Consider the following 12,791-nt stretch of genomic DNA (forward strand, 5'->3'; position numbering starts at 1 on the left):
TCAGCTTTGCATCACAGGAATAAATTACATTTTACTATATATTCAAATAGAAAGCAGTTATTTTAAATAGTAAAAATATTTCACAATTTTACAGATTTTAACTGTAGTAATTTTAACATTACAGTAAAAAGCACATAATATTACAGTATTAACGCCTTCCATTCTTGCTGGTTTGCAATAGCATAATGATGACATATCATGTCTGTGCAGAGATATGCAAATATATACGTTAGCAGGCAGCATATCATAGCCCTTGGACTGAGATATTTTGTGTTCATATAATATAAAAATACATTTAGACCATGTAACTTAATGATTGCTATCAGGATGTGAAGAGACTTTTCAACCAGCATAACAAGAAATGTTTTTGAACCGAATCACCTACCCTGCCTTTAAAACAGGTTTCACCTCATATTTCTTTCATTTTGGTGACCAGTTTTTCTAGTGGGACATTACTGACATGTTACAGGTAAAACCTAGGCTAACATTTCTATATTATTATAAAACAAACCTACTATAATAGGTTGACAAATCCTGAATTGTCTTTCAGTTCAGTAAAAGGTTACTGAAGACTGAAGAGTGAATGATGCTGAAAATTCAGCTTTTCATCACGGGAATAAATTGCATTTTAAAATATATTCACATAGAAATCGGTTATTTGAAATTGTAATAATATTTCACAATTTTACTGTATTTTTAATTAAATAAATGCAGCCTTGGTGAACAGAAGAGACTTCATTCATTCAAAAACATTCCAAAATCTTGCCGACCTCACACTAATGCACGCTTTAGTTTACACTGATGAATGGATGGTGATGGTGTTATTAATGGCTCTGGTGTTTTGTGGTCTAGGGTCCAGGCTCCTATATAATGAACTACTTCATGTTCACGTTTTGGGCGCTGTCCTTCGCCTTCCTGGCCGTGTCTCTGGTGAAGGTGTTTGCGCCGTACGCCTGCGGCTCTGGAATACCTGAGGTAATCCTCAACATCACCTATATAGATCCGACATCCTCTTCAAACAGGTTTTACCTCATATTGGGTTTTTTGGGCAACCAGTTTTGCTTGTCGGACATTATTGACATATTAATCATTTGTATACTATTATTAAAAAAGGTTGCCAAATGCTATATTAAATGAATAGCTGTTTAAACTGTCTTTGAGTTTTAAGGTCTTTCCTTGAACTGGACAGACAAAAGCGTTACATGATCATGCTTTATTTGCACTTCATGCATAATTTTAGTTTGACATTTTATTCTACAAAAACGTATTTGAAACCTCAAAAGTAGACACTTGACTTACATTTAATGTGCTTTTATGGACATATAATCACTTTTTAAAATTTCTTTTGATGCAGACATCTTAACGTCTTTGACCCATTTAATGATAAACGTGTATTTCCTGTGAATTAGAGAAAAGTATTTGTATGATCATTTTTCTTAATTTCAGTAAAGGTTCAGCTCGACAGTAGTAGTCAACAAAATATTTGTAAAAAAAAAAAAAATGTAGGGGAAATTATTAGGGTTATTAAGTAAAGCTAAAACCATCAAGAAAAAAAATAAACTTGAAATAAAATAAACTGAATTTTTTTAAAGATAAAAAAAAAAACTACATAGGCATATTTAAAAAAAAAAAAAAGTAATAAAATAACAAAATTACTAAAACTTTAACTTCAATTTAAATGAAAACAGAATATATATATATATATATATATATTAGGGGTGTAACGGTACACAAATATGACGGTTCGGTATGATTTCGGTACAGCAGGGGGAAAAACTTTTTTTTTTTAAATGGTTTACTAAACAAAGTTGCTCTTTCTTTAAATACATTCAGTTATAGTTTAAATGTTCTTAGTGATAAAAATCTACCTCAGCTTATGCTTAAATATATATATATATATATAAATAAATAAATGACAATAGTATCTCATTGATACAAAAATAACCCTGGCTATTATTTGTCCCTCCATTATACTGTAGAAAGCATCAAAATGCTGTTTCTCAGATTACAATTTTAAGGATTTTTTTTTCTTCTTTTTTTGCGCATTTGTGGAAATTCATGCGTAATTTTAATTGTTGAAAATAAGTTAAGTTCTTTCATGTTTTCTTTTATTAACAGTTATCACAACAGCAGCAACAAAAACATTAGATTTGTGCCTCTAATGCAGTAAAAATCACGGGGCACCCACATTTTCAGTTGAAAGTGCCAGATGATATTTCAGATGATGGTAATCGCTCATTGATAATGTGCAACATGTGTGTTTTGTAATCACACCTGACGTCTTTGTCTCTCTCTCTTTCGTCCTGCAGATCAAAACTATCCTGAGCGGCTTCATCATCCGCGGGTATCTGGGCAAGTGGACGCTGATGATAAAGACCATCACTCTGGTTCTGGCCGTGGCGTCGGGCCTCAGTCTGGGGAAGGAAGGTCCGCTGGTCCACGTGGCCTGTTGCTGCGGAAACATCTTTTCCTACCTTTTCCCCAAATACAGCAAAAACGAGGCCAAGAAAAGAGAGGTTAGACACCATTAGTGGACGTAGGTTCATTCTCTTAAACAGAAATCTTCTACAATTTCAATATATCCGTCCGTGACTCTATGTGTCTCTGCGGGCAGGTTTTGTCGGCGGCGTCGGCTGCTGGTGTGTCTGTGGCTTTCGGGGCTCCTATCGGAGGAGTTCTGTTCAGTCTGGAGGAGGTCAGTATTAAAAATACTGTCAAATTGTGAAATATTATTAGAATTTAATAATATAACTGTTAATAATAATAATGACTGTTTTCTATGTGAATATACTAGGACTGCACGATTAATCAAATGTGATTGTCAGTAAAGCCGGTTCTGTGATTAGTAGTAAATCTCTAATAAATTAGTAGTTCATTTATTACACAGAGCCGTAGTTCTCTGACAAGCTACGCAATAATGAATAATAATAGTTAATAGATCTGCGATTATGAAAGCTGTTTGCGTAGCTTGTCAGTGAACTACGGCTCTGTGTAGTAAACGCTGCTCCATCTGAAAGCACGTGAAAATACCACATTTAAAGTCCCCATGAAATCAAAATTAAAGTTTTTTTGGGTGTTAGTATCAATATGTTAGTCTTAAGGTTATCTTTAAGGCAGTGTGCTCCAACGTCAACACATAGAGTAACGCTGCGTGTTTCTTAGCATTTCAGGGGACCTTTAATAACATTTTTACTCCAAACTCACTTCATAATGTCAGTCGAGTGTTTGAAAATAAATCCTTCTGTGAGATGATGTGGCTTCTTACACAGAATAAGGCACGCAACATATTTCAGTGTTCTAAGCAGTGATAAAGGCATTGCATTATTATATACTTTATCATAATGAAAATTATAATAAGAACACAGATGAATCATATATTGTCGTAGTCCTGTGTTTATTAGTCACGTTGAATCAATGAAAGCGGTTCAATCTTCTGTTTATCCAGCAACCGCTATCCACCTTTTCCCTTAGTAGCCGATTAATTTTTTTTATTTACATTTTATGTGCATTAAAAATTGTTGTCTATTTAATGAATTGAATTAATGCATTAATACGTGTGTCTCTCTCTCTCTCTCAGGTGAGCTATTATTTCCCTCTGAAGACTTTGTGGCGCTCGTTCTTCGCGGCTCTGGTGGCGGCGTTCGTGCTGCGCTCCATCAACCCGTTCGGAAACAGTCGTCTGGTGCTGTTTTACGTGGAGTACCACACGCCCTGGTACCTGTTCGAGCTCTTCCCCTTCATCCTGCTGGGGGTGTTTGGAGGCCTGTGGGGAGCCTTCTTCATCCGGGCCAACATCGCCTGGTGCCGCCGCCGCAAGTCCACACGCTTCGGTACGCACATGGCGCGGGCATTAGTGTTAGGGCTGCACGATTATGACAGAAATCATAATTGTCGATTATTTCCTTGAAATTGTAATTGCGATTATTAATTATGATTATCACAATTTACATTGAATGATGTTTATACCATTGTTTGATGCAACTGCATGCCGTATTTTTATATGAAAATAAACAAGCTGAAAACACTCTAACTGAAAAACCTTTAGTGCTTTTCTATAGTATTAAGCCTCAAATGTCAAATATACATCGGATTGGTTTCTTCTTTAAATTATAAAAAAAGTAAAAATATGAATGGTATTATAATGTTATACTAAAACTAAAACAATGGAAAAACCCTTAAGATAACATGTAGAAAGGAAAAAACATATGTTAAGCGTGCAGAATAACATAAGTGGACTTTGAACGATTAATTGCCGCTTTGAGCGATTACGTAATTGTGGCTTTCATAATTGTAATCGCGATTAGAAATTTGATTAATTGTGCAGCCCTAATTAGTGTCAGTGTTTTAGTTACATTCATACACTTAGGCCTGGTTTCACAGACAGGGCTTAGGCTAAGCCAGGATTAGGCCATAGTTCAATTAGGACATTTAAGTCATTTTTTATAAACAAGCATTACTGATGTGCATCTTGAGACAAAACAAAGGCACTGATATATTTTAAGATCAGTCAGTGCAAGTTTCTTTCAGTTGAAACAGTTTAGATTTACATTTTAGTCTGGGACTAGGCTTAAGCCTTGTCTGTGAAACCCGGGGTTAGTGTTCCAGTCGGTACTGCATTTAATAATAATAATCACAGTCATATCTGTTGAGCGCGTGAACACTATGGCCAATAAGCAGTGTTTATGAATCTGCTCAGATGTTAGCGGGAAATGGACGTTTTTAAAATTGCAGTACCAACGTTGGTACTTTTGACAACACTAGAATACACTATTAAGGGTTTTGTTAAGATTTAGTGGCCAGTTTATTTAAATTTTATGACCAAAAAAAAATAAATTTGTAAAAACACAAATAAAAGGTCTTTTTATTTAATCGCCATAAAATGTAAATAAAATCCGTTATCTGTTGTCTCTCTATTTTGTTTATTATAGATTTATGTATTTTATTTATTTCCATTTAATGGCCACGCAATTTTTTAAAAGAGTATCTTTTATGTATGTTATGTGTTTTCATGGATTACATATTTATTTTTTTATTTAAATTATCAAAACATTTTTTAAGTTTCTCTTTTATTTAACAATTTTATTTGTTTTTAACAGATTACAGATTTTTTTTTAAAAAGTGTCTTTTATTTGTGTTTTTATCAAATGTTTTAACAAATAATTTTTGTTAATATCTTGAATTAAATACAATTTTTATATTTTGTTTTCACGTAAATCTTTTTTTTTGTAATTTTGTTGTGTTTATTTATTTTAGTTTATATTTGGATTTAAACTACACAAAAATGAGAAATGTTCTCTTGGTAACTACCTTTTTTTTTTTTTTTTTTCCAACTTTTTTTTTTTTTTTTTCCAATTCAAGTTTTTAAGTAATGCATTTTTTATATGGTTTCGGTTTTAGTTAATCATAATCTTGGTTAGTGTTTCTATTTATTTATTTTTTATCAAGCTTTAGTTTTAATTTTCAACTACGAAAATGAAAAAAAAATGAATTTTAAGATTTTTTTATATATATTTTGTTTAGTTGACATTTTATTTTAAGCAATGTTTTTTTTATATAGTGATCATTTTATATGAGCATGATTTTTAGGTAAGTATCCGGTGTTGGAGGTGATCACGGTCGCTGCCATCACGGCTATTGTGGCGTTCCCGAACCCGTACACGCGGCAGAACACCAGCGAGCTGATCAAAGAGCTGTTCACGGACTGCGGGCCGCTGGAGTCGTCTCAGCTCTGCCAGTACCGCAGCCAGATGAACGGCAGTCAGGCGTATCCCGCGGGATCGGACGCCGCCGCCGCCCCCGGCGTCTACTCGGCCATGTGGCAGCTCAGCCTGGCGCTCGTCTTCAAAATCATAATGACCATCTTCACCTTCGGACTCAAGGTCAGAAAACAGTGCTTGTGTTTGCACTTCTCTATTGTGATATCACTATTTTTCCAAACAGTGCCAGTGAAATTTTTAAATTCTTGATATGTGTCGGGTCCCTGCTATAATAGCAGCAACATTCACAAATGTTTACAGAACAAGCACACTTTTGACCTTATTTAGCATGTGCATGAACCTACACACAATCGTGGACATACTTTAGAGTTACTCATCAGTAGGGGTCTAAACATTTCATCCATTGTTATTAAGGACGTAGCACTATCTGATCACTTCTGTATTTTCTTTGATATATTGATCTCTGCTACCACTAAATCTAGATCTGTCTCTGTCAGAAAGAGAGTTGGATGTGCCAGAACTTTCTTCAGTTAAACAAGGAAAAAGCTGAAGTCATCAAGCCTAAAGAAAAATAGAAGATGAAGTTCTCAAGGTGAATGCATACCTTGGTCAAACAACTAAAAATCAAGTCAGGAATGTTGGTGTGATTCTGGAGACAGACCTTAGTTTCAGCAGTCATGTCAAAGCAGTAACAAAATCAGCATACTATCACCTCAAAAACATTGCAAGAATTAAATGTTTTGTTTCCAGTCAAGACTTGGCGAAACTTGTTCATGCCTTTATTACCAGCAGGGTGGACTATTGTAATGGATACAGTCTCTAATTTAGATTAAAAACTGCTCATGCTGCATGTTTGCTGCATCTTTGTTTGGATGATGATTAAAAAGCAGTGGTTGCCTCTCATTTTAAATGGAGAGAGCACAGACAAAGCCTTAGTTTGTTTATACGGAGAGATTTATTTTATTTGTGTGACTTCTTTGATTTGGGGTTTGTTTTAAAATTTCAATTTAGTTTAGTTATATTTCAATTTCACAAAGAAACGTGCAGCAACAGCTTAATAAAAGGACACCTCATTTACTGAATGTCTTCAATCTCATTTTGTTAAAAAAATAAAATAAAATTTGTGAGAAGAATCGTTACATCCCTACTATTTTCAATACCACAGCATTTCAAACCAAAACTAATCAAACACTTATTTATTTGAAGTACACACAACACAAAACAAATGTATATTTAGGGCGTTTCATGCCCATGTACATGGTTCTGCATGATCTTCTTGTTGAACATTTGTTGTTTTGACAGAAACTTTGCAGAAAAAACGTGGACGTCTTCTATGTTGCATTAATACACACTAGGGATGGGAAGATTCCTCGATTCGCTCGGTGCATCGGCAGAAAAAGTTAACGATGCGATGCATCGGTTTAAAAAGTGTGCATCGGCTACAAGTTGCATTTGTATCACGATGCATCGTTTCTAACATATTTGCATCGGTAAAACCCAATTCATTTATATATAATTACTAGTGGATGCGCTATACTTTTATTATTTAGAAAGTGACCAATAATCTGTGACCAATATTTTATATGTAGATTGATTTCTCCTCTCTAAACTGTTTCTCAAGCGCGTTCTCTCATCACAGCTGCGCGTGAGTATGATGCATCACAACAACACTACAGAGACCCGAGGAAAAGCGGGGATTAAAGTCCAAAATCTGACTTGAAATAACCTAACAAATCAATCGTATCATTGCTAAAGCGGTTCCATTAACGACAAATTAAATTCACACAATCTCACAAATTTTTGCACGCTTATTCTTAAGCAGACCTTAATGTCGATCATGGATCAAATCGATCCACCATGACAAACGGCGAATATATCTGTGCTGTTTAATGCATTTGAGACGTTGTGTTTTCCTCAGTGTATAACTGACATGTCACAGGTATATTTTTCCATCTGTAAATGTCAGAAAGTCATGCAAACATATCCATTTTGCTGTCAGGAGTGGGCGAGGCACGCGAGTGAACGAGCGCTGCTGCACGCATGCACACTAAACAGACGGAGCGCAATAATTCTGAGTCAAATATGCATTTTGCTAAAATATTCGTTGTTGGACATTAAATGTGCCTTTTGTAGAATTTTAAACCTACATATTGCATCGAATCGCATTGTGTTGAATCGAATCGAATTGAAATCGGACCGCACTGCATCGTAACGGGTGAATCGTATCGCATTGGTAGCTGCTTCATATGTATCTTTTATGTATCGTATCGTTGGCTATGCATCGAGATGCGTATCGTATCGGCCTCAGTCATGGAGATGCACATCCCTAATACACTTTCACATTCATTAATTTTTGTAAATTTGCATTAAATAGCGACTTTTTGGAAATGTATAGCTATAAAAAAGAAAGTATCTCGCTTTTTGTGTGTTTAACACATTACAGATGTATTTTGCTTAAATTTTATGGCTGTGAATTTTAAAAAGTCTCTTATTTTATTTATAGATTACTGATTTATTTTGTGTTCAAATTTTATGGTCGTAAAATGTTAAAAAAGTGTATTTATGTTGTTGTTGTTTTTTTACAGATTACAGATTTATGTATATTATTTATTTGTTTTATTTTAAATTATGGCCGTAAAATAAAAAAAAGTATTTATTTTATTTGTATTTTTTACAGATTTATTTATTTAGCCATATATGGCCATACAATTTAAAAAGCGTATTTAAAAAAAATAAATAAATAAAGGTTTCAGATTTCTTTTATTTATTTGAATTTTATGGTCATAATGAATGGTCAAACAAATGCCAGCTTTATATGATGTGTTTTTAACAGATTATTTTATTTTATTTTCACTGCCATAATTAGTTTAATTTTTTATTTAAGTGTCTATTTTATGTTTTATTTGTGGTTTTAACAGATATTATCATAAAGTCACACCAATTATAGTTAAACATTGTATGTATCCACTTAAAAAAACAACAACTTTACAAAAAAAAAAAAATAATTCAGAAGGCTTTTTCCCAGTTTGTCCTAAAGTTGCAAAGCTAATTTGAGTGGTTGTTACTAATACTACCCAAAGTGCCAGTGTTATGTTTCCAGTGATGTGTTGAAGATTGGTCTTGTGTGTTTGCTGTGGTCAGGTGCCGTCGGGTCTGTTCATCCCCAGTATGGCCATCGGGGCGATCGCGGGGCGTATCGTGGGAATCGCTGTGGAGCAGCTGGCGTATTATCATCACGACTGGTTCCTGTTCAGAGAGTGGTGTGAGGTGGGCGCCGACTGCATCACACCGGGACTCTATGCCATGGTGGGCGCCGCCGCCTGTCTGGGTGCGTACGCATGCATGCTTTCAGCTTTCTCTGCGGACTAGGGATGGGCGATATGGGCTTAAAAATATATCACGATAATTTCCGGTATTTGTTGAGAGAACAATATCAATGACGATAATTCAGGGAATCTTATGCATCCACTAAGAGACAAAAAAAAATCCTGTTTCTTTAGAGAAAATTATTATCTTTCCTCTTTTTACCCTAGTCAAGTCACCTCTATGTATATATAGCGCTTCTAACAATACAGATTGTGTCAAAGCAGCTTTACAGTATTAAATAGGAAAATAACGTGTCAATAATGCAAAAGGACAATTGTAAACACTCAATTTTCAGTTAAAGGCAGTTCATCATTGAATTCAGTTATTTCTTCATCCAGCTCAGTTCAGTTTAAATATTATCTGTGCAATCAAGTCGACAATATCGCTGGATATTAAGTGTCCCCAACTAAGCAAGCCAGAGGAACCAAAACTCCATCGGTGACAGAATGAGCATTACTGGGTGCACATGTAATGTAAAGACTGTTTAATTCATACTGGAAGCCAGAGGGCGCCCTTGCGCAGAAACGCCACATATGCCTTGCAGAAGTAATTGCACTGACAAGTGAAGCTCCAGGAAATCCCTAATATGGAAGAAGGTATCCAGTTATCACTGAATAAAACGCAGATAGAGAAATTTTAACTGAGGAAACATGAAGACAATAAACATACGATTGTGACGATATATGTGTTCTTCAAGCAAATCTTGGGTATTTTCATAAGGATAAAGTATATCTATAATGCAATGCTAATCGACATAGCCTTTATCACTGTATATTATACTATAAAATAGTATGATTTGTGACTCATTCTGTGATATGAAACCACATCTGATCACAAAGTTATTTCAAACACTCGACTAATGTTATGAAGTTAATTTGGAGAAAAAGCATGTCAATAAATGACATCTTTGTTGGACAACAGGTTTGTAAACAGACTCAATCACATGCTACTGTAGTACATTTATTCAAGGCTCAGACAGATTGATTGTTGTTTCACTATACAGCCCTGAACAAACCGGTTCCAGAAGGAGCTCCTCGTTTAGTGATGATATACTCCTCAATTTCACGTCTGACGCTCCGCACGGTCGCACACAGAAATATGTGACCCTGCAGCACAAAAGCAGTCTTAAGTCGCTGGGGTATATTTGTAGCAATAGCCAACAATACATTGTATGGGTCAAAATTATCGATTTTTCTTTTATGCCAAAAATCATTAGGATATTAAGTAAAGATCATGTTCCATGAAGATATTTTTGTAAATTTCCTACCATAAATATATCCAAACTTAATTTTTAAGTAACATGCATTGCTAAGAACTTAATTTGGACAACTTTAAAGGCTAATTTCTCAATATTTCGATTTTTTTTTTTTGCACTCTTAGATTCCAGATTTTCTCCGAGATTTTCTTTATTCCAGAGAATCTCAATTTTAAAAAAAGATGGACCCTTATGACTGGTTTTGTGGTCCAGGGTCACATACTGTATGTCAACAGCTAGGCTTTATCGTTATTATCGCGGGAAGACTTAGTCATTCTCATCGTGGGGAGAATTTTTACCAGTATATCGCAAACGATAAGATATCAGCCATCCCTACTGCAGACTCTCTAATATCGTGTGCTGTGGTGTTTGTGTAGGCGGCGTGACGCGCATGACGGTGTCTCTGGTGGTCATTGTGTTCGAGCTGACCGGCGGGCTGGAGTACATCGTTCCTCTCATGGCGGCGGTGATGACCAGCAAATGGGTTGGCGACGCTTTCGGGAGGGAGGGGATCTACGAAGCCCACATCCGTCTGAACGGATACCCCTTCCTGGACGCCAAGGAAGAGTTCACGCACACCACGCTGGCGCGGGAAGTGATGCGTCCGCGGCGTAATGACCCGCCGCTGGCCGTGCTGACGCAGGACGACATGACGCTCGCCGAGCTGCAGAACATCATATCCCAAACCAGCTGCAACGGCTTCCCCGTCATCGTCTCCAAAGAGTCGCAGAGACTGGTGGGCTTCGCGCTGCGCAGGGATATAACCATCGCTATAGGTGAGAGAACTTCGTTTCTGTCGGCTTGATTCTCACGGTTCTTTTCTGACTACATGCAAAATTATGTTGACGTAAATGAAGGCTGTTTTAAGAACACTTTTTCAGTATTTTCTGCCAAATTGCTGTAACACAAAAATATCATGATCATTGTGAAAAGAAGTATTATAAAAATTGGCATGAATTACATTTTCTAAATGCATGTTAAGTCTCTTCTGCTCACCGAGGCTGCATTTATTTGATTAAAAATCTAGATAAAATACAGTAATATTTTGAAATATTATTAGAATTTAAAATTACTGTTTTCTTTGTGAATATATTGTAAAATGTAATTTATTGCTGTGATCAAATCTGTATTTTCAGCATCATTACTCCAGTCTTCAGTGTCACATGATCCTCCAGAAATCATTCTGTTATGCTGGTTTGCTGCTTAAGAAACATTTATTAATATCAATGTTGAAAACAGTTGTGCTGCTTCATATTTTTGTGCAAACCGTGAAACATTTTTATTCAGGGTTCTTTGATGAACAGAAAGTTAATTTGAAATAGGAGTCTTTTTTAACATTTATAAATGCATTTACTGTCACTTTTGATCAATTCATCATCTTTGCTGAATAAAATTATTTTATTTCAAAATTTAATTTAATTTTAAAAAGTACCGTTGTCCACATCAGCCATAATAGACCACCAATACCACAAAATGTGTTAAAAAACACAAAATTATTATGACCATTTTTTTATTTAATGGCTTTAAATGGTAAAGAAAAAAAATCTCTTAATTTTATTTATTTGTATTTTTTACATTTTACAGATTTATTTCATTTATTTATTTATTTTACATTTTAGGGCCAATCAAAAATAAAATAAAATAACTATTAAAGATGACTATTAAAGACCCAAAACCTTTGAATAGGAATCTTTATGGTGTAATTTAAAATGTTAAAAGAATCTCTCTTTGTACCATCATAATATGCATTTTAAATAAGAATTGCTTTGAAAATAATTGAAAATAATCTTTATTTTTGCAAAATATGTTTTTTTCTCTTCTGTATATGATGTAAAATGTCACCCGGAGATGTTTTCATGAAATCCTAATAAATTATATTTTATCATCTTGCTGTAGAAACACACATCAGAGTTTCTCTGTCCACAAATAGACTGCTAAAACGACTGAAAGATATTCTTTTGTTTCTCGTCTCTTCAGAAAACGCCCGGCGTAAGCAGGAGGGAATAATGCTGAACTCGTGGGTGTATTTTACCCAGCATGCCCCGACCCTCCCGGCCGACAGCCCGCGGCCGCTGAAGCTGCGCAGCATCCTGGACATGAGCCCCTTCACCGTCACCGACCACACGCCCATGGAGATCGTGGTGGACATCTTCCGCAAGCTCGGCCTGCGCCAGTGCCTCGTGACGCACAACGGGTGAGTGTCCGCCGAGTGTGTTTGAACTAACGAGCGTCCCATCGGCAGACACACACACTCACACATCTGCTGATGAGCTTCAGTCGAGGCGTCACGCGTCTGAGGATTCACATGCCTCTCAGCTGCTAGTCTCCTGCTAAACCACTGACGAAACACACACAGACACACACTCTCTCACACAGACACACACTCACACACACACACACACACACACTCACACTCACTCTCACACACACACACACACACACACACACTCACT

General features: G+C 35.8%; 1 protein-coding gene across 4 annotated transcripts in view; it reads left to right on the forward strand.

Annotated features, from left to right (window-relative positions):
* The window catches only part of clcn3 (chloride channel 3), a 46,809-nt gene that overhangs the window by 24,472 nt on the left and 9,546 nt on the right, over positions 1-12,791 (forward strand). For all 4 annotated transcript variants that reach the window (XM_016497218.1, XM_016497219.1, XM_016497217.1 and 1 more), the window contains exons 5-12: positions 853-975; positions 2,310-2,516; positions 2,615-2,695; positions 3,578-3,830; positions 5,587-5,879; positions 8,859-9,045; positions 10,716-11,114; positions 12,316-12,532. In XM_016497218.1, coding sequence (XP_016352704.1) covers positions 853-975; positions 2,310-2,516; positions 2,615-2,695; positions 3,578-3,830; positions 5,587-5,879; positions 8,859-9,045; positions 10,716-11,114; positions 12,316-12,532 — 1,760 coding nt within the window. The remainder of the gene's footprint in view (positions 1-852; positions 976-2,309; positions 2,517-2,614; positions 2,696-3,577; positions 3,831-5,586; positions 5,880-8,858; positions 9,046-10,715; positions 11,115-12,315; positions 12,533-12,791) is intronic.

Source organism: Sinocyclocheilus anshuiensis, unplaced genomic scaffold (assembly GCF_001515605.1).
Source record: "Sinocyclocheilus anshuiensis isolate Anshui unplaced genomic scaffold, SAMN03320099.WGS_v1.1 scaffold1091, whole genome shotgun sequence".
Taxonomy (NCBI): domain Eukaryota; kingdom Metazoa; phylum Chordata; class Actinopteri; order Cypriniformes; family Cyprinidae; genus Sinocyclocheilus; species Sinocyclocheilus anshuiensis.